Source organism: Emydura macquarii, unplaced genomic scaffold (assembly GCF_026122565.2).
Source record: "Emydura macquarii macquarii isolate MOO-44397 ecotype Brisbane River unplaced genomic scaffold, CSIRO-AGI_Emac_v2 contig_2676, whole genome shotgun sequence".
In the NCBI taxonomy this organism is placed as follows: domain Eukaryota; kingdom Metazoa; phylum Chordata; order Testudines; family Chelidae; genus Emydura; species Emydura macquarii.
In genome coordinates, this window is record NW_027132813.1 from 9,711,305 (window position 1) to 9,738,886 (window position 27,582).

General features: G+C 41.2%; 1 protein-coding gene across 3 annotated transcripts in view; it reads left to right on the plus strand.

Moving 5' to 3' along the window:
• LIN9 (lin-9 DREAM MuvB core complex component) overlaps nt 1-27,582 on the plus strand; it is a 67,244-nt gene continuing 39,662 nt past the window's right edge. For 2 of the 3 annotated variants that reach the window (XM_067565389.1, XM_067565390.1), the window contains exons 1-3: nt 1-79; nt 21,711-21,743; nt 23,653-23,747. In XM_067565389.1, coding sequence (XP_067421490.1) covers nt 1-79; nt 21,711-21,743; nt 23,653-23,747 — 207 coding nt within the window. Of the gene's footprint in view, nt 80-21,710; nt 21,744-21,958; nt 22,067-23,652; nt 23,748-27,582 lie in introns of all 3 variants that reach the window. The other variant, XM_067565391.1, reaches the window with a different exon arrangement.

Genomic DNA, 27,582 nt, shown 5'->3' on the forward strand with positions numbered 1-27,582 from the left:
ATGCACCGCGCCAGGCAGCCTTTGAAAAAGCGGCGCGGCTGGTTCAAGATGGCGGAGCTGGATCAGCTGCCGGACGAGAGTGAGTAGCGACCCGCGCCCGCTCCCGGCCCGGCCCGGCTCGGCTCAGCTCAGCTCTCCCGCCTGCCCGCCCACCCCCTCCCCCCGGGGCTCAGCTTGCCCCCGCCCGGCCCGGCTGTTGCGGGCGCTGCGCGGGGCCGGAGCCCGAGTCTCCTCCTCTTCCTCTGGAACCGGCCCGGCCCCCCGTCCAGTCCCGTCCCGTCCCACCGCCCCCTGCCCCGCGCGGCCGGGAGGGGCCGCCCGGGGAGCGGGGCCGGGAGACCCCCGGGTTCCTGCCCCTGTCCTCCGGTGGGAGGAGACCCGCACCCCCAGTCCGGGCGCAGCCTGACAGGCCGTGGCCACGGCCGCACCCGGGCCAGGGACGGGCCGCACCCGGGCCAGGGCGCTACCTGTCAAGGGAGATAGGGAGGTGCCGTACAGCTGCGAGCACCGATACCGCCCCTGGAGCGCGGGCGGCTCACCCTGCGCGGGGGCCTCAGACTCTGCCTAGCCCAGGGGGCGGGGGGCGCACAAGGAGCGCACTGCATGAGACGGGCCATTAATACCACGGGGGGCCAGGGCGTGCTGACACTGCACCTGGGGAGATGGTGACACACGGAAGGGCACCACACCTAGGAGGGAGGCTGGTGGCTGGGACATAATGATATGCACATTGGACTGGGGGCACTAAAACTTTACCCAGGGAGATCGTGGGCAAAGGCACACAAACATACACTAGAGGCACCAGAGACATAAGGGTCATGGAGACATGTAACCTGCATCCAAGGGCCTGCCAGGAACAGGGCTACATACATGCTGCATAGTGACATACACTGCGTGTGGGGACAGATGCAAACTTAACATAGCACAGATGGGGTTTTGAAGGCACACATGCTTACACAATGTGCAAAGGCACAGAGACATGCATTGAACATGTAGACACACAAATGAACTTACAGGGGGTTGACATACATCAGTCAGAGTATGTAAGGTAATATCACACAATACCACACAAGGTATGTGAGAATATCTTTTATTGGACCAGCTTCTATTGATAAGAGCTCTTTTGGTCTGAAGAAGAGCACTGTGTTAGCTTGAAAGCTTGTCCCTCTCACCACTGAAAGTTGGTCCAATAAGAGAGATTATCTCACCCACTTTGTTAAGCCCAGGATATAGAGAGACATGGTTGCAGCATCACTCCATATACAGATGGTGGACAAACAAAGCTACAACTGCAGACAGAGATGTGTGCTCATTCATGGGAGTTATGCAAGCTATAGACATACATACTATAGATATACAAATAGACACTGAAGAGAGAAAGCAGGAAAGCACAGAAAAATGGTAAGGTTAATTGAAAAGCCATAAGAGTTATTCAAGCTAAAACGTAAGTCTTCATAAGCATATTCATTAAAAAGAAGTGTACAATACAGCATGTACAGCATAAAATTGGAACTAGTGGGGCTACATGAGAATTTGAAGAGCAAACAGTCAAAGATGTAAAGAAGAAATTCCTTATATCAAAAGCAGAAAGGCAACAGGAGGCTAGACATTGCAAAGAAGCATTTAGTCAACAGACTGGCAAATTAAGTCAGTGTAGAAAAGTGCAAGGAATGTACATGGGAAATAACCATTTAAACTACTTATACACACTAATGTGTTCTAAATGAACTGTAACAATTCAGGGGAAAAATCTAGATGGTTTCATTTAGAACAGCCTGATGAAGACTGCTTGATGCACGATGGTGCTCAACCAAATAAGTAAAAACTTAGATTTGATTAAGACATGGATAGAGCAATGGGTTTCAACCTCTTCTTAACTGGGACCCTTCGTTACAACAGAAAAATGTTAGGACCCTCCTCCCATTTAGCCAGAAGAAAGGGAGGGTGGTCGTGACCCCCAGTTTGAGAACCCATGGGATAGAGAATGTTATGCAAATATTATAATGCAACTGTAGAAATCTATGGTATGGCATCACCTTCAGTATGTTGTTCAAGTTCTAGTTACCCTATCTGAAAAGATACAGCAAAAATAAAAAGGGTCTAAGATGAAAATAATTTAAATCATGGGAAGTCTTGTTTGTAAGGAGTAATTAAGAAGACTAGGGCCTGGTCTACACTAGAGAGTTTTGTCAACAAAAGTCAGCTGCCCCCCTGCTGCGAACCCAGGACTGCAAGCCTGGGAATTGGGAGGCTGCCCTATGGCTCCTAACTGGGGAGCAGACAGCTGCTGCCCGCCTCCCAGCTGTGAGCTGGGACTGGGTGGGATGCAGGTGGCTGCCGCTTGGCTTCCCATGATGCTGGCAGCTTCCGCTCACCTCCCAGCTGGGACCGGGCAGGAAGTGGGCAGCTGCCACGGTCACAGGAGGCTGCTGCTTGGCTTCCAGCCGGATCACAGAAGGCTGGAGCCCCAATCCCAAAAGTGGGCTGGGTAGGATGGAGGGAGAAGTCCTCGCGCAGCTGCCCCAACTCTGAGCTAGGACCAGGAGTGGGGTTGGGGAGAGGGCATCCCACAGGGTGCCCAGGGCTCCCGACAGGGAGCTGATAGGTCAGTGGAAGTGCTCTTGGTGAGGACGCACTCCACCAACCTAAGGAGAGCAGTATGGATATTGAGCCACCGCTATAATTATAATTAATTAATTAATTAATTATAGCAGTGGTTGAAAGTCAACATAAATATGTCGACTTATTTTTTTAGTGTAGACAAGGCCTAGGACTGCTTAGTTTTCAGAGAGAAAATATAAGATGGGACTTGATAGAAGTATGAAATAATGAAAAAACATTGAGGAGGTCAGTCTTATCTATTCTTTCTCATAGTACAAGAACAAGAGGTTAAATAAAATGAAAAGATAACACATTTAAAACTCACCAGATGGAAACACCTGCATGTATATGTGGGACATTTGCATATGTCATTCACACAAAATTTAGGCTTAAACACAAACATCCAATATGGTCACTCAGTATCGCCAATATATTTACAGAACATACAGCCAACACACTCAACAGCATGCAGATTCTAGTCTAGCACATCTGCTTATACTAAGATGTACCCAGGTGTAGGTTCTTGAATGATACACTCACACTTGCAAGTCACATGCTTTGTCAAACATGTGCACAACATGTGCGCTTTTACACAAATATGCGTGGAGAGTGAGCATGTGATCTAGTTGGGAGATGCTATTTAGTATATGAAATGTATAGGCCAAGATGAGATCTTGTAGAAAAATAATTCCTCCCATTTGCTGTTTTTATGGATTCTAATGTTCTTCCAATGGGCACTACAATTGAGTGCCTTTGCAGTCAGCCTCTTAGTTAATTTTGAGGATTTTTATATTAAATCTCAAAAATTAATGCTGACCACTTATTTCCTCCTCTTCTCAGCTGTTCATTTGTTGCGGGGAGAGAGGAAAAGTTTCTTTTCCTGCTTGACTACTGGGGTCTAGTGGATTAAGGTGGATGTGAACGTGATATATCTTGACGTTAGCAAAGCTTTTGGTACCGTCTCCCACAATATTCTTGAAAGCAAGTTAAAGAAGTAGGGGTTGGATAAATGGACAATAAGATGGATAGAAAGCTGGCTGGATCATCAGGCTCAGCGGGTAGTGATCAAAGGCGCTCGATGTCTAGTTGGCAGCTGATAATAAGCGGAGTGCCCCAGGGGTCAGTCCTGGGGCCGGTTCTGCTCAACATCTTCGTTAATGATCTGGAGGATGGGGTGGATTACACCCTCAGTAAATTTGCAGATGACGCTAAGCTGGGGGGAGTAAGGATACTCTGGAGGGTAGGAATAGGAAACAGAGTGACCTAGACTAGTGATTTCCAACCTTTCTGAGTAAAAAAGCCCCATTAGTTAACACTTGGTAAAACATGCACCCTGCCTTCCCGCCCCCTCACCGGCCATAAACACCTTTAACCCCTATAAAAACAACAATAATAATAATACTAAATTACATAAATAATAATAAATTACTCTTATCTGAGTAAGAAGTTAAGCCTTCCCTGGCACAGCTGCCACCACATGCCATGCATGGCCCCACCGCTTCCCATCTCTCATGGACAGAGGGTAATGGAGGCGGCAGGCACTGGTGGGCTTGGGACGGGCTGCTTCTCCACTCCGGCCAGCTGGCATGGAGTTCGGGCAGGAGGGACTTGTGGGGGTTGCTCCTCTGCTCCGGCCACCCCGTGTGGAGCTCGAGGTGGTTGTGCCCAGCCAGCGCAGGGCTCTGGGGGGCTGCTTCTCTGCTCTGGCCAGCACGGAGCTCGAGGCTGCTCCTCTGATCCAGCTGGTGTGGAGCTCCGGGCTGCTGCATCCGGCCAGTGTGGGTGTCAGGGGGCTAAATGACCTCAAGATTACTGAAGCCTCACAGCCCCCCTGTAACCTTTGGTGCCTCCCCAAGGAGGTTGCACTCCCTAGACTGGGAACCATTGACCTAGACAAATTGGAGGATTGGGCCAGAAGAAATCTGATGAGGTTCAACAAGGACAAGTGCAGAGTCCTGCACTTAGGATGGAAGAATCTCATGCACTGCTACAGAGCGGGGACCCCCTGGCTAGGCAGCAGTTCTACAGAAAAGGACCTGGGGTTACAGTGGAGAGGAAGCTGGATATGAGTCAACAGTATGCCCTTATTGCCGAGGAAGCTAATAGCATATTGGGCTGCATTAATGGGAGCATTGCCAGCAGATCGAAGGAAGTGATTATTCCCCTCTATTCAGCACTGGTGAGGCCTCATTTGGAGTATTGTGGCCAGTTTTGGGTCCCCCACTACAGGAAGGATGGGAAAAATTGGAGAGAGTCCAGCAAAGGGCAACGAAAATTATTAGAGGGCTGGAGCACATGACTTATGAGGAGAGGCTGAAGGAACTAGGCTTGTTTAGTTTGCAGAAGAGAAGAATGAGGGGGGATTTGATAGTAGCCTTCAACTACCTGAAGGAGGGTTCCAGGAACAATGGAGCTAGGCTATCATCAGTGGTGGCAGATGATAGAACAAGGAGCAATGGTCTCAAGTTGCAGTGGGGGAAGTCTAGGTTGGATATTAGGAAAAAGTGTTTCCCTAGGAGGTTGGTGAAGCACTGGAATGGGTTAACTAGGGAGGTGGTGGAATCTCCATCCTTAGAGGTCTTTAAGGCCAACTTGATAAAGCCCTGGCTGGGTTGATTTAGTTGGGGTTGGTCCTGCTTTGAGCAGGGGGTTGAACTAGATGATCTCCTGAGGTCCCTTCCAACGTTAATATTCTCTGATTCTATGAAATTGGAGCAGGTTGCAACAGCATAGTTGAGGTTGGGTTACAGATTTGTTTTACAGGAATTCTAAAGATGTACTTTGTAATATTAAGAACTCATACAAATTGCACAAACCAAAATGTAAATTTTGAATACTATTTGAATATTTCATGGTGGTTTGATAAAAAAAAAATGGATTGATACAGAGAGAATAGAAAGAGTTCCAGAAATCATCCCTGCCGCCAATTTTTCACTGGAGTGTCTCACCCTTTTTAACCCCTTTTTTATGAAATCTAAAACAGTTTGGGATCTGCCCTTTGCCCCCCATTGTTGTTCTTTGTGTTCTGATTCCGTCAATATCTGTTATTTGTAGGTAGTATTTATCTAGAGAGCATTTTATAGCTTTTTAGATATAACTGCAAATATGTGTCACAAGCTTCATTAGCCACATTTAGCAGCTGCAATGTGTATGGCAGTCCAGACCTTCTGCTGCCACTGACTACATTTTTGGGAATGAATGTGAAACAGAGTGTGTGAGTGAACCACCCTTTACTGTAGGGGAAACTTCCCTGAGCTGAAAGAAAGGTGACCTGCAGTTCAAATTTCACCTCTTCTAATTGCTGTTTGTATTCCCATGCACTTCATTATCCTTACTAACTAAGGTCATGATCTCCAACCCAAGAAGGCAGTCAGGGAAGAGCTGCTGAACACACCCACACGTATTTGTTTGTGGTAGGGGTTTTGTTGAAATAAAAAAGCAGACAGTTCATGCAAGATCACTACAGGCAATCAGGAATGGAACCCATGTCTCCAACATGGCAAACCTCAGTCTTATTCACTACACCCCATCGCCTTTCTGAGCGACTCTTCCAACTTTGCTTATCCTATTTCTAACCAATATAAGCCATACTACTCTTCCAGCTAGCAATTACTCCTCTACCTGAAGTTTTAAAGTTCTGAGCTGAGGATCTGAAGGTCAAGACATTCAAATCCTGCTGCCCACCTGTGTGAGAGGATGGCATGGTTGTTTATGATTCACTCATTAAGAAGACCTCTTAAAAACTGATTTTGCACTTTAAAAACTATGATAATCTGTAAATTAAAGTGTAAATTGCCAAAATACATTTCACATTTCAGTCATTTATCACACATTTTGTTTGTGTAACTCACTGGTGTGTGTGTGTGTGAGAGAGAGAGAGACCTACCCTTTGTGCTTGTTTGCATAGGATGAGAGTCTATGAGAGCTGTCATCTTGAAAACCTGGCTCTTTAGCACAAGCTGTAAAAACTCGTGCTTTTAGCTCTGGAAATCTTTGGTTAATCTCTGGTGTCAGCCAAGAGATATTGTCACATATTGGCAGTTTTGAAGATTGAGAGTTATGCTTTATAGTGTTAGGGATGGGAGGGGGAAGCACAATAGGCAGACCTGCTGCTGCAGCAGCTCCTGTATGTATCCAATTTCCAGAATTCCATGAGAGACTGCAGTATGTTTCAGGGAGCAAGCATTGGTACAAAACAAGGTACAAACTCCTTCACAGAGGTTCATTCCAGCTGTTTGGTTTTGTAGCCACTGCTAAATATGGTGGTGGTTCTTAGCATACTTACTTTTTAACAGGCATAAAATGATTAGAAAGAGACATACACAACTTACTAAGGCCTCTCATACCCTTCAGAAGGGTCATCACAACTTATGCCATGCAGTTTCTCCATCTGATTCCCAGGCAGATACATTTCCTCTTTTTCCTGACTCTTGGGAGCTATCCACTGAGATGTAAAAATATCTAAGAAACTAACACACACACAAATTACTTTTAGTGGACAGTTGAGGTTGCATCAGTACATACATCATCCATCCAAAACCATAAAAGTTTGAAAATAACAAATTAAGGGAGAAATCTTCTGTATTCCTTGCCACCTTTATGTTGCCTATAATCCTGTCAATAACACATTTTAACACTTCGTAAAACTTTCATTTCCATCTCTAACATATACCAAAAACCAATCAAACTTCAACTTGATCAAACTTGCACAAACCTTATTGACAGTGTGGCATATTGGTGTATATTTTGTGTCAGTAGATTGGCACATCTGACTGTTGCACAGTCCATGTATTTGACAAGTTAATATGCTTTATAAAGTAGCTGGGTATTATTAAGATTTTGACTGAGAGTACAAGTTTGAAGATGGGATATGTATTGCTTTTCAGTATCTCTTGGCAATGGATGTGAAAGATTTATGGAGTGTTAGACTGTGTTATTAACAGGATGGTAGGCAATATGAAGGTAGCAATACAGGAGGTTCTTTTCTTAACTACTTTCTATGTTCTTTGGATTTTGGTGGCGGGGTGTTACTTTAAGTGTTACTGAACATAGTTTTTGTTTATTTGGGGGAAATGGTTGGGAGATGCCCGGGTAATCTCCACGCCTGATTTTAACATTGAGAAGGAGGAAAATGAAATAGAAAAGGATATAGCAGTGGATAGGAGAATGGACATTAAGAGGAAGGGTGGTGTAGATACCAGTCTACTAGGTGATACTGGCGGTAGAATGACTATGACGAATTGTGTAAGGCATGTGAGCAAAGCCAAACAGCAAAAATTGAGATGTTTGTATACCAATGCAAGGAGCCTGGGTAACAAAATGGAGGAACTAGAGCTACTGGAGCAGGAACTAAAACCAGATATTATGGGGATAAGAAACATGGTGGAATAATAGTCATGACTGGAGTACAGGTATTGATGGGTACGTGCTGTTTAGGAAAGACAGAAATAAAGGCAAAGATGGTAGAGTAGCATTGTGTATCAGTGATGAAGTAGACTAAAGAAATTAGAAGCGATGTAATGGATAAGACAGTCTGTCTGGGCAAAAATCACATTGGGGAAGAAAGCTTCTAGAGCTTCCCCTGGGATAGTGCTCGGGGTGTGCTACGGATCACCAGGGTCTGATTTGGATATGGATAGCGACCTCCTTAATGTTTTTAAAGAAGTAAATACTGGGAACTGTGTGATTATGGGAGATTTTAATTTCCCAGATATAGACTGGAAGACTAATGTTAGTAATAATAATAGGGCTCAGATTTTCCTGCATGTGATAGCTGACAGATTCCTTCACCAAATAATTGCTGAACCAACGAGAGGGGATGTCATTTTAGACTTGGTATTGGTGAGTAGTGAGGAGCTCGTAGAAGAACTAGTTGTAGGGGACATCCTTGATTCAAACGACCATGAGCTAATTCAGATAAAACTAAATGGAAGGATAAACACAAATGGATCTGTGACTATAGTCTTTTTGATTTCAAAAGGGCTAACTTTAAAAAATTAAGGGAATTAGTTAGGGAAGTGGAGTGGAATGAAGAACTCATGGATCTAAAAGCGGAGGAGTCTTGGAATTACTTCAAGTCAAAGTTGCAGGAACTATCTGAAGCCTGCATCACAAAGAAGGTGACAAAATTCACAGGCAAAAGTTGTAGACCAAGCTGGATGAGCTAGCATCTCAGACAGGTTATTAAAAGAAAGCAGAAAGCCTACAAGAAGTGGAAGATGGGAAGGATCATCAAGGAAAGTGCTCTCTTGGAGGTCAGAGCATATAGAGACAAAGTGAGAAATGCCAAAAGTCAAGCAGAGTTGGACCTTGCAAGGGGAATTAAAATTAAAAGTAAAAAGTAAAAGGTTTTATGGCCATTTAAACCGGAAGAAAACAAAGAAAGAAGAAGTGGGACCGCTAAGCACTGAGGATGGGGTGGAGGTTAAGGATAATCTAGGCATGACCCAATATCTAAACAAATACTTTGCCTCAGTTTTTAATGAGGCTAATGAAGAATTTGGATAATGGCATGGGGGCTAATGCGATTGAGAATATGGAGGTAGAAATTACCACATCCGAGATAGAAGCCAAACTCGAACTGCTCAATGGGACTAAATCAGGGGGCCGGGGCATGGATAATCTCCATCCAAGGATATTAAAGGAACTGGCTCATGAAATTGCAAGCCCGTTAGCAAAGATATTTAATAAATCTGTAAACTCAGGGGTTGTACCGTATGACTGGAGAATTGCTAACATAGTTCCTATTTTTAAGAAAGGGAAAAAAAGTGATCTGGGCAATCACAGGCCTGTTAGTTTGATCTCAGTAGTATGGAAGAGATGGGAAAAATTTTGAAAGAAAGTAATTAAGGACATCGAGGTTGATGGCAATTGGGACAAAATACAACATGGTTTTGTAAAAAGTAGATCGTGCCAGGCCAACCTGATCTCCTTTTTTGAAAAGATAACAGATTTTTTAGACAAAGAGAATGCAGTGGATCTAATTTACCTAGATTTCAGTAAGGCATTTGATACGTTTCCACATGGGGAATTATTAGTTAAATTGGAAAAGATGGGGATTAATATGAAAATGGGAAGGTGGATAAGGAACTGGTTAAAGGGGAGACTACAACGAGTCATACTGAAAACTGAACTGTCAGGCTGGAGAGAGGTTACCAGTGGAGTTCCTCAGGATTGGTCTTGGGACCAGTCTTATTTAACCTTTTTATTACTGACCTTGGCACAAAAAGTGGGAATGTGCTAATAAAGTTTGTGGATGATGCAAAGTTGGGAGGTATTGCTAATACAGAGAAAGACCGGGACAAGATACAATAAGATCTGGATGACCTTATAAACTAGAGTAATAGAAATCAGATGAAATTGAATAGTGGAAAGTGCAAGATCATGCACTTGGGGACTAATAACAAGAACTTTTGCTATAAGCTGGGAACGCATCAGTTGGAAGTGACAGAGGGAGAGAAGGACCTGGGCGTATTGGTTGATCACAGGATGACTATGAGTTGCCAATGTGATGTGGCTGTAAAAAAAGCTAATGCAGTCTTAGGATGCATCAGGTGAGGTATTTCCTGTAGTGATAGGGAGGTGTTAGTACCGTTACACAAAGCGTTGGTCAGACCTCATCTGGAATACTGTGTGCAGTTCTGGTCTCCCATGTTTAAGAAAAATGAATTCAAACTGGAACAAGTGCAGACAAGGGCTACTAGGATGATCCGAGGAATGGAAAACCTGCCTTATGAGAGGAGACTGAAACAGCTTGGCATGTTTAGCCTAACCAAAAGAAGTTTGAGGGGAGATATGATTGCTCTCTCTAAATACATCAGAGGAATAAATACCAGGGAGGGAGAGGAATTATTTAAGTTCAGCACCAATGTAGACAAGAACAAATGGATATAAACTGGCCATCAGGAAATTTAGACTTGTAATTAGATGAAGGTTTCTAACCATCAGGGGAGTAAACTTCTGGAACAGCTTTCCAAGGGGAACAGTGGGAGTGAGAAACCTAGCTGGCTTCAAGACTGAGCTTGATAAGTTTATGGAGGGGATGGTATGATGGGACAGCCTAATTTAGCAATTGACTGATCTTTGACTACTAGCAGTAAATATGCCCAATGGCCTGTGATGGCACGTTAGAAACGGTGGGTTCTGAGTTACTACAGAGAATTCTTTCAGGGTGTCTGGCTGGTGAGTCTTGCCCACATGCTCAGGGTTTAGCTGATCATCATATTTGGGGTTGGGAAGGATTTTTCCCTAACGGCAGATTGGCATAGGCACTGGGGTTTTTCGCCTTCCTCTGCAGCATGGGGCACAGGTCACTTGCTGGGGGATTCTTTGTACCTTGAAGTCTTTAAAACATTATTTGAGGACTTCAGTAACTCAGTTAGGGGTCTATTACAGGTGTGGGTGGGTGAAGTTCTGTGGCCTGTGTTGTGCAGGTCAGACTAGATGATCATAATGGTCTCTTCAGACCTTATGGTCTATAAGTCTATGAATTAAGTATGGGACTGCAGGTAAAGAGACAGTTGTTAGAGTCCTGGTTCTGTCACTGATTTGCTGTATAACTTGGGTATCTGTAAAATGGGAGTTACCGTACCTACAGAATATTGTTGTGAATTGTTATAACAGTGCAAAGGAGTAGACCAGTCAGTGACAGACAGGAGTACAATTTAGGAATAATATGCTTTTCATCTTCTGCATAGCCTGGTAACCCACGTGGATTTTCAGGAATGTGACATTTCGTTAGCTTTTTCAGAATGTACAGTTGTGAATTTTTATATGAAATGGGTTGTAGTCAAACCTTCTGTTCTCTATGACAAGATTGTCCTAAATTCTACTTTATGATTACTGGTTTTTGCACTAGACTAGAAATTGTGCAGCAGCTGTATTTTTTAATGCAAGTTTTAAAAAATTTAAATTTGAATTGAGTATCCTGTTATTTATTTGGTAAATTTAGTTTATTATACATTATCCTGACATTTTTCAGTTTTTGATATGCCAAAGATTTTTATCTTGACAATGCCTAATTGCATTCTAGAATTTGTCTGGGAGTTGGAGCATCTGGGTAGGAAACATTTGGACTCCTAACAGCTGGAGATATGTGGGCAGGGGGCAGTTTGGAATTGGTAGGATAAACACTCTAGATCATAGAATCATAGAAGATTAGGGTTGGAAGGGACCTCCAGAGGTCATCTAGTCCAACCCCCTGCTCAAAGGAGGACCAACCCCAACTAAATCATCCCAGCCAGGATGTTTGTCAAGCCGGGCCTTTAAAACCTCTAAGGATAGAGATTCCACAACCTCCCTTGGTAACCCATTCCAGTGCTTCACCAACCTCTTAGTGAAAACGTTTTTCCTAATATCCAAACTATACCTCCCCCATTTTAACTTGAGACCATTGCTCCTTGTTCTATCATCTGCCACCACTGAGAACAGCCTAGCTCCATCCTCTCTGGAACCCCCCCTTAAGATAGTTGAAGGCGGCTATCAAATTCCCCCCCTCCCCAACTCTTCCCTTCTGCAGACTAAACAAGCCTAGTTCCCTTAGCCTCTCCTCATAAGTCATGTGCTTATGTATGCTTCTGCTAAAATTATCATAGGTGAAGTAGTTAAACTATTATCTTTAGATTTCAGTCTTAAAATCCCATTGAAATTAATCAAAGGAAATTTACACCTCTGATTAATTCTTTCAAACTATCTGCAGAGTTGGGAAGACAACAGTGCAGCAGTTTATACTCATTTAATATATTCAAGGCTTCACAGCTGGGAGGGTTAGAATAATTTTTTAAATAAAAACTTAGAATGTGGAGTACATTTCTGTAACAAGAGGTAGAGTCCATGGCAAATCCCATAGCTGAAGAATCACAGAATACAAAGAACCCTGATTATATTTCCCTAAAGATTCTCCTCTGTAGCAGTATTTCAGGCATTGTAATAACTGGATTTGTATATTTGAGATTGCATTGTGCGCATAGTATGGCTGGTACCCAGGAAATTAATGTGCTGTTTTTACTAAATGAATACGTTTACTTTCATCATATATCCTGGTAATTTTGAAATTCTGAGGTAAATTGATGATTTTATAGTTCTAAATTTAGCATCAATTTCTAGCCTTTTCAGAAGTCAGATTAAAAATAGATTTACTCTTTAGTATGATTGCTACACCTCTTGTCTTATGCTGCTAGTGTTAGCCAGTCTACTTTGTAGAATACTCTCTATATATACTATAGAATCGGATGTTCTTTCATTACAGAAGTTATCAAACTAACATTGTAGTCTCTTGACTAAACTGTGGGAGTTGATGGAAAAAAAAAACATTTTTATGCTGCCATAAAGTATGAAGCATTGCTGCCAAGGACACAGGTGCTACAAAAATAAATACAATTTTACAATATTCAGCTTCCAGAATTGTGCTATATTTAGAAAAATTTTAGACAATGTTGAGGTGTAGTTCCCAGTAGTTTTCTTTCAGTCCTTGTAAATATATTTAGTAATCCCTTGTTAGGAAGACACTTACAGTCCCTTGCATGCTATTAATATGTTGATTAATTTGACTAAAATTGACCTATGTATAAATTGATTATAATATGATTGGTAATATCATCCAGATTCTACATACATATTTTGGTTTGATCCACCACACCTTTGTCGAATAATTTTAAAAGATATTATTTTTAAGAGCTTATGCAAAACTTGTTTTAATGCACTTATTGCTTGTTCTTCTGATTTTGAGTGCTAGCCACAAAGTAACAAATCTGTTCCCAGAACTGAATAGTTCTGATGGCATTTCTATAATGCTGATGCATAAACAAGTTGTGTTGTGTCAGCTTCTGTTTTTTTCACAATTAATTTATTGCTTATTAAGTATGGTTATGTGACGGTCTTTTATTCATCCTCCATATAGGTACATCACTGGTAGCAGCATTACAGTTTCCTTCCTTCCCCCCCTCTGGGTGAGATGATAGTTCCGTTTCCAGGTCTGTTCAGGCTTGGTATCTCTTAGCCAAAAGTGAGATTAGCCAAAAGTGGTTATTAGTATTGATGGTGGTGATTGTTTGAATAAATGGCCATCAGGAGTATAATACCAGTAGTAACTGAACTGACACCACCTAGCTACAAGTCACTGACCAGCCAGCAAATTGTAATAACTTTTGCCTGTCTACAGTACAAGCACAATCATGTATTTCTAACTCTTTGACCTGCTTACAACTCATGAGTTTTGTTCATGTACAACGCTTTTGACAGGACAACTGTATCAACTCTGTTTGAGCATGCATACCTGCCACACTGCCTGTGTTTGTATCCATCCGTTCTGGGAAAATCTGGGCAGCTATCCCAGCTTGTATCACTAGGACATAGGACTTGGAGGACATGCCAACAGATTCACACCAACAGCATATAGAACAATGCACCTGGGTATATCCTGGTACACAGGGAACAATAAGGATGAGCCAAACCAGTTGCACCGATGTGGTTAGGGGATGTCATCTCTGAGGCGGAGGAAAAAGCATGCCCACTTAGTTACAGGAAGACATCCATCTGAGGCCACTGGCAGGAATGAAACACTCAGAGTTACTCTGGTTACTCAAAGAGTATCACTATGCTGTATGTAGACAGAAAACATCTAAAGCCAATGGTGACATTGATTACAAACTTATTTAAAAGTTGTAATGCAAATCAGTTTCAAAGTCACTGTTGGTCAGGGCTGAATTTAGACAGGATAGGGACCTAGAGCTTTGCATTCTGCTGTCACCCATCTGACTCATACAGTCCGCTTTGTTGGCTTCTGAACACGCATGTGCACGCATGTTATCCAGATTTGCTAAACAAGAAACAACAAAAGCTGTAGATATTAAAAAGTTTATTTTCAAAGTCTTAACAGGATATTACAACTAATATAGAGTTTAAAACACTGAGGGGCTTTCCCAAAAACTATTTTTAAAAAAGGCTCTTGTCAGTATTCATATTTTAAACAGATATTTAGGACCAGCTGTGAATATGGCTTAATTTAAACTTCAGATACACTAGTTTGTTTCACATGGGTTTAGGTAGAAAATTACGTCTCAGCTCTGGTCTACACATACTTGGAGATTCGGCAGCAGTCAACGGGAGTTACGTAAGCTATGCAGAGTAGCTTGCATAACTTCTGTCGACTGCTGTACTTCCGTTCTGCGCGGTATCTTCACTGCACTGCACCGATGGGAACTGTGTTCCCGTCGACACAGTGCTACATCACGTCAGCTTTGCTACGTCAGCTTCCTGATCGATTGAGTGGGTCTACACTGACCGCTAAATAGATCCGGAAAGATCAATCTGACGGTGGCAACTTAGCTGCCGTCAGTGTAGACATACCCAAAGCCTCCACAATCACTGGTATCAAATCACATTGCTATACTTTAGGAACCTGCTTTGTTCAGTTTTAGGCCAAAAGGAGGAGCGGAAGGATAATCATCAGCGTTATAATGGTACTTTTTTTTTTTTTTTTTTTTTTTTGTGAGGGAGAAGTAGTTTTAAGCAAGTCCTTTGTGTGTCTGTTGGAATCTCAAAGACCTTTGCACCATCTTCTGTGAAATATGTGGGGTGTTTCCTTCTGAGCCCATTAATGTTGCTCACAAATCAGCTAAAGGATGCTTCAGATCATCTTCATTGTAAGCCTTCTTAAATGCTCTCCTAGTCTGAGAGCAAAAGATTGGACCTTGGTGTTGCATGTGGTATCTGAGATCACTAATTTCAGTGCTAACTAATGGACCTGTCCCTGAGCCCCATCCTGAAGATAGGAACTGCCATGCTGGATCAGACCAGTAGTTCATCTAGTCTAGTACGCTGTCTCTGATGGTGGCCAGTACCAAATGTTTCAGAGGAAAGTGTAAGAACATAGTGGTCATTTGGGAATAATCTATCCTCAGAGGAAATTTTTTCCTAACTTCCCTGTTAGTAATTGGCAAGGTGGATAAAAACTGATTATTTAAAAATTGGATTTTTTATTTAAATTAAATACATTTTTCTTTTTAAAAATAAAACTTATTTAAAATTAAATTTGAAATTATGACAATATATTTTAAGGTCAAAAAAATAAAACTGCTGTACTGGTAGAAATCACTGGCTAAGCAGCTGGAACCAAAGTTTGTTGACAGGTAGAAACAGCAGCACATAAAGGCAGAATATTTTCTTCATTTCATTTTATTCAGGTAGTTGTGTTCTATGACTTGTTGTTCAACATTAAGGTACCATTTGAGAGTTGAAAAAGCAGGAAAACTTGTTTTTCTTTTCCAATATATGAATAAAAGCTAAATGTTGAGAAGATGAGATCTACTAGTTCTAAAATCTTGAAAAACATGGTGACCAGAAACAGTCACTTCCACTCACTATTGTTTAATACATCTGTTAGTTTTAAATGCAAAAACATTTCAGCCATTCCAAGAACAAGGTTAGGGGAAAATGTTATTTTGCTTGTATTTTTTTTTTAAATCCTTATTACTGTTTCACTGAAGAAACTCTAGTACTTCCATGTTTTGAAGCAGTTACTAGAAATTTGGAAAGGAGATAACACTGGTGAATGAGAAGTGACTTTTCTTTCCTCATGAAAATCTACCCAAATTTGCCTTTGAAAATTGTTGTTTGCACATGCTCGGTAAAGGGGTCTTAGAGCCTGAGAGCAAAATGCTCACTCAGTATAGTATAATGTTTGGAGACCGCTGCTTCACCACTCTTGTGCCAGTCATAATGAGCATGCTCCATCAGGGGCTGAGCAGGACATTTTCTATAATTGCTGCTCCCATCAGCTGTAGGCCACAGTGGCACCATGTACCAGAATGAGAGTAGGGGAGACTCTCTCCTGTGTTGTTCATGCTCCCCTGTTGGAATTCAGACACCAGGGAAGAGGAAAAAACACAGACTCAAATGAAGAAGAGTGAAAAGTTGATTGGGGGAACTGAAGGGTGGGGGTTCTCAAACTGGGGGTCGTGACCCCTTAAGGCGTTGTTGCAAGGTTATTATGTGGGGATTGCGAGTGGTCAGCCTCCATGTATGCCAATAAGGGTGGCATGGCATGAGGGGGTTCATTACTTTTGGTGGGGCGGTCATCACAGCCTAAAATATTTTCAAAGGGGGTCCCAGCAAAATAAAGTTTGAGAACCCCTGGGATAGAAGTGCCAGATTGGGAGAAAGGGGGGGAAGAGGGACGGGTTGGTGTGGGAGTGGGAGTTAGAAGCAGAGAGAATAGGCTGTGGTTAGAACATGCTAAAGAAGAGAGGCAGAAGGGGCAGGCAGAAGGGGACAAGAGCAAAAGGGTCTGTAATCACTAAAAACTACTCACCTTCAAAACCTGGAACAGAATCTAATTCCTGAATCCCCATTCTGTTGCCAGCAAATAGCTGTAAATCCATTGGCAAAGTGTCTCTCTTAGCCCCCTCTAGTGACTGCTCCACATGATGGATAACATCGAGTTACAGTTATCAGTTACTCCATTAGATCAGGTGGGCTGTGCTATGGGTCTAAAGGTTCCAACCTATTGATGATTCGTGTGAGGGTCCGTATAGTTACATATGATGGAAATACTGGTTTTTTTCATTTTGCTTTTTATAAAAACATAGAAAATGTACATATAAAACCCCTACATTTAAATAACATTAACATTGCAAAGTCAAGCACGAGGTGCAACATTAATTTGGTCCCCATGTGTGAATGCACTTGATACCATCTTTAATTACATGAACACATAACACTGTTTTTTCCATTGGAACCCATCCTCTTTCAGTGCACAGGATAGACTGTGTTTCAGGGTTTTGTGTAGTGAATGAGGCTGTTTTTTCTAGAACCTCTGCCTCCATTGTTTAAAAAGTTGGAAGGTGTATAACTAATAAGGCATGGGGATTTCAGGAAGAGAAAGGATAGTTTGTGATTAAGGCAATTGCAGCCACCTGGAGAATCCCTGGCTCTGCCAGAGAATTCCTGTGTGATTTTGGGCAAGTCCCTTAAGACACAATTTTTACAGTTGGCCATTGATTGTGTTTCTCATTTTTTGTAGTTCTGAATTTGAGACTCGTGACCTGATTTGCAGAGTGCTCAGCACTTGCAATGGAAGTCAAAAGGAGCTGTGCTTGAACATAACTTCTATACAAATATTATAAATTAATATTTTTAAAATTCTTCTACAGTAATTAGAACCATAAAAAAAGCCTATGAGAAAATAAATAATTGTGTGTTTAGTACAGGGTTTGGATGGTGTGCAGTAAATAATGCATGATGCCAAATGTTGAATGATAAGGATAAATAGAAATATTGATTAGCAATATTAGTGAGCACAGTCCATCCTGAGAACTGACTGAGGCAGAGATCCTATGGAAAAAATAGTATGTGATCATGTCATTAAAGGCTGTGTCATAATGCATATGCGCAAGGAGAGTGAATTAAGGTTGCGCATACAAGACATCAAGTGATAGAAAATCTACCGTGTTCTTGGGTAAGTTGTTCCAGTGATTAATGACCTTCACCGTTAAAAAATTTGAGTTTCATTTCGAGTCTGTTTTTATCTAATTTCAGCTTCCAACAATTGGATCTTATTATGCTTTTTCTGCTGGTATAAAAGCTGTATTCTATCAGAATTCTCTTCTCCGTGTGGGTACTTTTAGATCATTATTAAGTCACCTCTTAACCTTTTCTTGGAAAAACTAAAGAGATTGAGCTTAAGTTTCCCCTCTAAGACATGTTCTCCATTTTGGCAAATCATTGTTGTAGCTCTTTTCTGAACCCTTTCCAAAATTTTTATTGAAGAGTGGACACAGTATTCTAGTAATGGTCTTATCAATGCCAGGTAATACCAGATGGGAAACTGAAGCAAAATTAAGTGACTTGCTCAAGGTCACACAGAAATTCTATGGCAAAGCAGGGAATTGAACGCAGGTCTCTAAATTTACAGGCCTACACCCTAACCATACTATCATCCTACCTCACAGGCCATGCTGAGTTTTCCCTCTCCGTATTAAAAAAAAAAAAAAGAAAGGAAAAAAAGTCACTTCTGTGATCCTCCTCAGACTGGAGAGTGAGAGCCAGACCTATGTTGTAACATCCTCTGCTATTACAATATGCACTCCTTCCTACTTATTTGTTGTGTGGTGTTGATGTCTGTGGTGACTCAGTCTGATTAATTATCCCAATATTTATTTTATCCAAGCATCTATATATTTATATTGCTTTCAACTTTTTCATTTTTATTATTAAAATATAATAGTTCTTATCAAAAGGCTGTTACTGACTTTTTCTAGAGAATTACTGTATATGAACAGGCACTTAAAGGAAATACCATCAATTTTAAAATCCAGTGAAATTCTTAATTAAGAAAAAAGTTTCACTTACTACACCTGTCTAGAGCTCCTCTGACAATTTTTGTAGTTTACAAAGACATTTATTTGTATTAAAGTTATTTTTTTTAATTCTACTAGAGTGTGAAAGATCCACACGAAAAATAGGAGAGACAATTAAACTGACCTATATATAAAGTGTTGTTAAATGCATAAAGTCAACCAAATAGAAAAATATACTTTTTCACTAGCCTCCCTCAGTGCTAGTGATCTTAAGTGTTATTTGTAACAGTATGTTTTTTTAAAAAATTAATAGCATGTGATATTTTAAAGTTGTTGTTTTTAATTTTACCATAAAGGGACGATCAAGCTGAGAATTATTTTTAATATCCTACTTTCATTACTAAAACTTAAAATCAGAGACGAACTTGTTGCCATTTTTGCTGTTGATTTATTCTCTGCAATTCAGTGACCTAGGACCATGAAGATAGCTTTGTTATTTTCACTTTGGGCTTCTCTACACAGGGAAATTTACCAGTGTAATTATATTGGTATAACTTCCTATGTGGATACTCCAATTCCAAAAAAAGAGTGCCTTTTTCTGATTTAGTTATATCACTTTGGAAGCAGTGTCCACTGGTCAGGAGTCATACTGGTAGATTTCCCAATGCAGACAAGCCTTTTCTAACTAGCAGTATGTTGCAGTGATTGTGTTGTAAAACAACAGGTGAATGTTTACATCCAGTTTTAATTAAAATAAAAAATATATTACTTTTCTAGTAATATCTGGTTGTATAAAACCTTTTTAATGCAAAAATCTTCAAAAACTTGACAGTGTCCCTAAAATCTAATTAATTAACAAGTTATCAGATTCATTTCATTGAGCTATTTATTCTGAGCCCATTTTGACCCCTTTGTGTGCCAGAGGCAAGGGGGAATTTCATCTGATGTAAAGCTGCCAGTATGCCGTGTTATTGTAGCCATGTCAGTCCCAGGATATTAGAGAGACAAGGTGGGTGAGGTAATACCTTTTTTGGACCAACTTCTGTTGGTGAGAGAGACAGGCTTTCGAGCTACACAGAGCTCTTCTTTAGGTCAGAAATGCTCTATGTAGCTCAAAAGCCTGTCTCTCTCACCAACAGAAGTCGATCCAATAAAAAATATTGCCTCACCCACCCTGTGTCTCTCTAGTAAACCAGGCAGAGCAGGCTCTTACACCAACCACCTCCAGTCCCTCAACTTAGCAAAGGAGTCATGTCAAGGAGAAGGTTGTGAGGAAGGGTCAGGACACACAATAGCTCTGCCGATTCACAGCAGGCACATGGTCTCACTGTGACCACGCACCAACTATTGTAAATTGGAGCAACAGGTCAGCTAGAGCATCAGTGAGCCATAACCAGCTCTGTGACACATCCCTTACTCTTCTGTACCAAGTAGATCATCTCCACACTGAAGACAATCTGGCCCTATATTTTTACATTTCTGGATATAGTAAGATTTATTTATTTTAGGATGAGGAAATAGTAGAGGTGCAATAATAAGGTAGCAAACAAAATAACATGCTGGAAAAATAAAGACTGTAATGGACATAGTTTTTGTCATCATCACTGGGTTTGTTTGTTTGGGGGGGTGGTGGGGGTTGTTCTCAATAACATTCAACAAGGAAGCAGAACATTCACTTCTGTGGGAAGAGGGGAGAACTCCTTTGTGGCCCTTGCAAAATTGACTGGAAAGTATTATCTCAGATGCACCAGATTTCAGGACAGTAGAGTTAATGGGGGTGAGACCCAACAACCTCACAGATACCATACATTCATGAGAAAAGGAACCTCCAGATATTTGTAGACAGGTCTCCTCCTATAGGAATAGCTGCCCATCTGTACCACACCACTGTCTCCTCCTAGCAGCACAACTTCTTTGGCAGCCATATTTCCAGTGGCTGTGTCCCTCTGTTGCTATGCAGTAGCAGTGTCTGAGGGGGCTCCATAGGAGTTAATGCTACTTCAAGCAACTACTGTAACTCTTAGTGGGATTTCTGTGTGAAAATCCACAGACAGAAACAGGAATGGTGCTATAGCGAGTGGCTGATCCCCTCTTCAACCTCTCCTGCTGAGCTCTTTCTCCCTGGAGCATCCATAAAGTGCTCTATATAAGTTATAGGGCTCAATACTGGGGTAACTGGGTGAAATGCTATGGCCTGTGTTATACAGGAGGTGACTAAATGATCTATTCTAATAGTCCCTTCTTGGCCTTAAAAACTATGAATGTAGTGGATCTCTGGGAGGGAAGCATTGCACTACAGAGACAATCTTCCATCCTGTCATCCCCCACTTGCACCCCAAGACTGAGAAAGCAAAATTTTTTTTTTGTTTTGTTTCATCATGGAACCTTGGTAGACTATATTCTACCACAAAATGACAACACTTTGAAGTTTACATGTCCTAATTAAAACAGTATCAAATATGTGCATTCACAGGGAAGTGTGTGTGTCAGAAGTAAAGCTTGCCCTGAGTTGTCTGTATTCATTTATATAGTTCTGGGTTCAAGGAGCACTGTGGATGTAAAACTAAAGGGAATAATTAAAATGTAAATATATGTCTTCAATGTTTACTGGGCCATACCCCACACAATACTGCACATTGTATTGTGGAGAGTGTACTGGATTCATCTTCTCAGTAGTCAAGGGGTTGATCTCAGAATAGTTCCCTGTTTCTGAAGAAAAATAGATTATATAACTGATATGTAGCTATTGCACCAGTTGTGAACCAACTTTGAAAAATATGATGTATATGGACTTTTTTTTTAAATAAATTGCAGGTTCTTCAGCAAAAGCACTTGTGAGCTTGAAAGGTAAGAAATAAATACAATGTATTCTTTAGGTGTGGTATAAACGAGAGAGATAAATTGACTTCAGATCATAACTACAGTTTCTGGTTTCAGAAAGCCTCTCCAAAGGAAAATTATTAAGATAGTTTTTATAAAATATATGCTGATAATTGTTTTGTTTTAGATACCTGTATCTGAATCGTTTGGTCCTCACTAGTCAAACTCTACTTATATTGCAGCTTCTTTGGATGCTGCTTTTGAGAGTGAGACCCTTTGGAGGCCATTTCTGAAATAGGTGCTTCCTCTTTAAGTACTGCCTAGGCATCAGGTCTGACATGAAATTTGAGGTAATTTTTCCTTTCTTGGGGATGAGATAGAAGGATTCTCAGTGGGACCTTTACTTATGATAGAATTTATATTGTAAAGGAAATTTGTAATCTCACTGTGTCTTCTACCAGTAACTAGTGGGCTAACTCAACAGAGTTATTACTTATATTATCTTAACACTGGAGAAAAATTCTATTCATGCACATTGCATCAAGATTTTGAATCCTTCTGCTCTGCCTAGTGCCAGAAATGTTGTTACATATTAGAGGGTCCCCATTTACACTGGGGAGAAAATCTGTTTACTGAACCAGTTTTAAACAGTCTAAATTTGGTGCAGGCAATTTATTTCACTCAGTTTTATTGTGCAGCATATATCCATTCAAAAATCATTTTTTATAGTACGTTTTCTAAACAGCCATGCTAGGCAAATAGTATTTATAGCTTAAAAAGTTCTAAACTGTTTAAAAACAATTTTTCTAATACCATTTTATTTCCAGTGTAGATGAGAGCTAGTTTATTGGCAAATTAAATGCCTAAGCTTATTAATTTACAAGGACATATTCAAAAATGGATCCCAGATGTTTGCTGAAATATTATCTGTGGAAGACGTAAATTCTATAGTTAATTATCCTCTGTAAGTGCTTAACTTTAAAGGGAAAATGTCAGTTAGTTACAGGTCAAATATTTATCTGTCTTAAAATTATTATGATCAGATGTGAAATGTTCTCTGGATTCTAAATATCTTTAAAACTAAATGCACCTCTGTTCTATATAAATGTAAGTAATAAAACAATGCCCTCATCACTCATAATATATGGCCCACCATGTATTAAATGGTGCTTCAAAAGTTAACAAATTATATTCCAGGAACTATTATGCTGTCCTCATTTATGAGTATAAACAAAGTAATAGATTAAACATAGTCACATACAAAGAAGTGGCATCTTTCTGGAAAGATACCATCTATGCAGGAATATCACTCCTGGATCTCAGTTTCCTAGTGTGGGATAGGTGAAATTTCCAAAATTTGGAAGATAATTTTTTGGCTCCCTAAGGATATCGGTAGCAGATATAGAAGCATGAATCAGAATGCTACTCCCATTTACTAGTGATGCATGATCAACAATGTCTGTGGGGAGCCAGAAGGACCTGGCTCATTCTCCTACCTGTTACTGGTGCCCTTGTTGAGCCAAAATCTTCAGAGCTTCGCATGAACTATTTCTAAAAGGTAATTAAAAAAAGACTAATCTGCATAAACTGGCTTGATACTCCAGTGTGGTTCTGTGGTAGTTGCAACATAGCTATCCAGATGGCTGTCATAATGGAGCTGGAGCTAGCTGGCTAGGCAAAAATGGGCTTCATGAGATACAAACATTGTGGTGGGAAGAAATGGGCTGACTGCCTCTTTTAGCCTGGTTAGTGGAGGCATTTGGCATAATTTGCTGAAGATGATGGAATTTTAAACCCATTTGTAGGTGACCTTTAAGAAGGTATTACAAACAATGAAGGAAAAAAACACTGAAGTAGTGTTTGAGAGTATACTGCTAACATTTCGACAATAGTTAGGTTTAAAAATGTATTAATGATATGTGCCTGTTCATGACAGAGGGAAGTTTATCCAGCACATGGAATGAAAAGTACAGTTCGCTACAGAAAACGCCTATTTGGAAGAGCAAGAATGCTGGCTCTGCTGTAGAAATGGTAAGAAGTAAATATTTATATGCTTGTGATTTTAAAAAGACAATTAAGTTTAAGGTTCATGTAATAATACCATAAAATCATTCATAGTCATAGATCAGGTAATCTGCTTAAAATGTATTTATTTCATAATTTGTGAATATCATCTAACTGAATATCCTATATCAATATCCTATCCTATAAAGCAGTCTATGCAACTCTAATGTGAAATGAAAGCATATTATATAAATACATAAATAAATAAACATGAAAATTAAGTTGCTAACCAGTTTCAAGATAGTTTTTCATGATTTGCTACTTTTTTACAAGTGTTATATGGAATGTGTTTATTGTACCTGTACTATCAAGAACATAAGAATCGTCACACCTGATCAGACTATCTGGTCTGCCTAGTCCAATATCCTGCCTCTGGCAGTGGCTGGTTACTCATGCTTTGGGAAAAACCTACAATGCACTTACCTTATTGTGCTATTCTATGGAGGATATTCTAATAAAAATGAATGTATAGAAGTAGCGTTTCCTGCAACATTTGGGGGTGTGGCGGGGGGGCGGAATCTTGGGAGAAGTTAAACAAGTTAAAAAAGAATTGCCATTTAAAACAAAAAAAGCAAACTGCTTTTATCAGATGTTTTGCAGCCTCTAAGTTGATTTCCCTTTCTTTTGGTCTGACACCATCTTCCCCTCTTTAAATCTTTGACACATCCTTCTCCACTGCATCAAGTTCAAACTTCTTGTGATCAACATCAACCTCCTACATAACCTACTTGTTTTGTTATGTACATCATTGTCTTCTAGCCTCTCTGAGTTCGCAAAGTTCATTCTGCTGGTGTTATCAGTTTTGATGCCTTTTTTGTCCACTTCTACAATAAATGTGTCTGTGCTTTTTCCATGCCTGCCCCCATATACACAGAACACCCTTTCTGAACTGGAGTGCAGAGCCTCCTCTCTCTGAAATCCCTCCTGAAGACAGACTTCTTCCACAACACCGAAGAGAAACTATCTGACTAAATAGTCTGTCTGTCTGTCTGTCTGTCTGTTTGATGAGTGAATTGCTCATTTATCCTGAGGGAAGTGATGCATTGTCAGGAGGAATCCTGTTCTATTCTATATAGATACTTATACCACTCTCCCCGCTATAGCAGATCAAAAAATGCACCTTGCTCTTGGAATGGAAGGTGGTGAGTTTTGTGATGGTCCTCAGTTCCATGGGCAGTTCATTCCACAATCTCAGGCTGGCCCATGAAGAAGCTGTCTCTCCTGCACAGATGAATTTTACTTTTATTGTGGAAAATACCATAGTGCCAAATGAGCAAAGTTTTTGACCATGATCTTCATCCTGGAACTTCAAGTGATCTTTTAGATATCCTGGGCCCAGGCCATTGAACACCTAAGAAGGTATGGACTGAGACCTTGAACTTGACTCAGAATTCTATAGGAAGTCAGTGTAGAAAGCAGAGAGCAGATCTGATGTGCTCACAGTAGCCTGTGTTGCAGAGGAAATGTGCTGCAGCATTCTGTACTAGTTGGAGTTTCCTAAACACCGAAGGGTTCGTGCCAACATAGTCCAGCTGAGAGGTGATGAAGGCGTGAATAACTGAAGCCAGATCATCATCCTCTAAGGTGAGCTGGAGTCTCCTTTACAACCAAAGATGGTAGAAATATTACTCAGAGATGCTGTTATGTGAGAGCTTAGCATCACTGAGGAATCAAAGATGACTCCTAAACCAGTGGTTCCCTACCTTTTTGGCTTAAGAGCCACAGATATTATTTTTACTACCCTGAAAGGCCACCAGTCTCTGCCAGCAGTCCCCCCTGCCCTTCACAGCCAGATGGAAGGAGTTCAGCAAAGAGGCTCTCCTGTCCTGGCTGCAGCAGGGAAACCACATGCGTGCTGTAGCCCCATGCATGCCACCTGGTTCCTAGGCAGTGGCTCCCTTCTGCAGCCAGGGGGACAGGAGATCAGTGTTCCCCTCCCTCTGACTCCAGCAGGGATCCCAGCATTTAGGGACCCAGGCGGAGTGCTTTGCTGTGCTCCCTGCTACAGCCAGGGGGAGGGAAGCGCTGATCTCCCTTCCCATTGGCTGCAGCAAGGGGCCTGCACCCGACTTTTAGCCCCGTAGCAATGCAGTCCACCTGGGTCCTTCTGCAGCCAGTGGGAGGGGAGCAGTGGGCCATTTTGAAAGCTCCCATGGGCCACAGATTGGGAACCACAGTCCTAAACTATTAACTGAATTAACCAGTTGTGGGGGTGTGCCATCAACCAAAGGAAATTGCACTGTGGCTGCAAACTCTTAAATGCTTTTATTTGTCCATCAGTATAACTTCTGTTGCAGTCAGGTTCACCTTCAACCAGCTGTTCTTCATCTATTAGCTGATCTTATCTAAGCACTGGGCCACCTTGGTGATAGTGGTATGGTCGTACTTGATGATAAGTATAACTGTGTGTCATCTTCGTATTGCTAGCACTTGAGTCGATATTGTTACACCTTTTGACCTCAGGGGCTAGCCAAAAATTTGGAGTATACTAGGTTGTTCCAGTTAGTAGGCGAAATTGGAGGTAGCCATGTTTCTTTGATGTAGTTTTGTTTATTTACAAAGTCCTATGTCTCTGAACATAGAAGGAATCCATCAGTCTCAGTGAAGTTTTAACTTGACCCATAAAAAGGTTTCACCCAACTGATGATAGTATCATCTGACCAGTTCACCTGATGGCTGCATGTACTTGTTGAATAGAAGTGGAGAAAGAATTGATCCTTGTGGGACTCCACAAGTGAAAGGTCTAGGGGTGGAAGTACGATCTCCCTTCACTACTCATTGGGTCCGTCCCTTTAGGAAAGACACAAACCATTGTAGTGCATTATGTTGGACTCCTGCCAGCTCTCTTCAGCAAGATGATAGTATCTGATGATCAGCAGTGTCATATGCTGCAGAGAGGTCCTAGAAGATGAGAATGGATGTCTACCATCTTATCTATTGACAGCAGGAGATCATCCATCTCTGCCACTAAAGTAGTTTAGGTTCCACATCCTAGTCTGAATCCAGAATGTGCCAGTTCTACAATATTAGCTTCAATTAGATGAGCTTGAAGTTAGCCACTGGCTAGCTTCTCTATGAACTTGCTCAGGAATAGTAAGTTTGACACTGGGTGATGGTTACACTGGCTTTTGCCAACCAGAGTGGGTTTCTTCAGTGTTGATCAGACCATTTGCATGTTTGAAGGAGGAAGGAAAGATTCCTTCTCTGAATGAGGCATTGGCTCTTTCAGTCATGAGTTTCCCCATTTGCATGTTACTCTCTTTTACAAGCCAGGAAAATATGGGTCAGATTCTTAGGTTGATACTTTTTTAGAGTATCCAGAATCTCTTGTTGAATGAGTGTACTGAATTCCATGTGGGAGGGCAATTGGCTGGTGGCTTTAGGCAAGGCAGATCCAATCTGTTTAGAAGACTTCCTGATTGTGCACGATTTTTTCAGCAAAGCATGATGATAGTTCGCAGCATTTGGTGCCCTGTTCTGATGCAGCTGTATGTACTTAGGATTGAGGAAATGGTTTACCACTCCAGACAGCTCCATGGGGCAGGATTTGGAAGCATTAGTGGAATGTGGTGTTAGGAATGTTCTCTTGGCCTGGAACACAACCTCAGCATAAACTTGGAGGAATTTGTTAAGTTTCATCTAGTCTGTATCAACCTTTGTTTTCTGCCATTGACCCGCAAGTTTCTGCCTCTCTCTCTTCATCTGGCACAGGGTGTTAGAAAACCAAGGGGGGGAGAAAAGGGCTGTTTGTGGACCAGCATGTCAATAGTCGAGTCTAGCATACCATTATCATAATTCATTA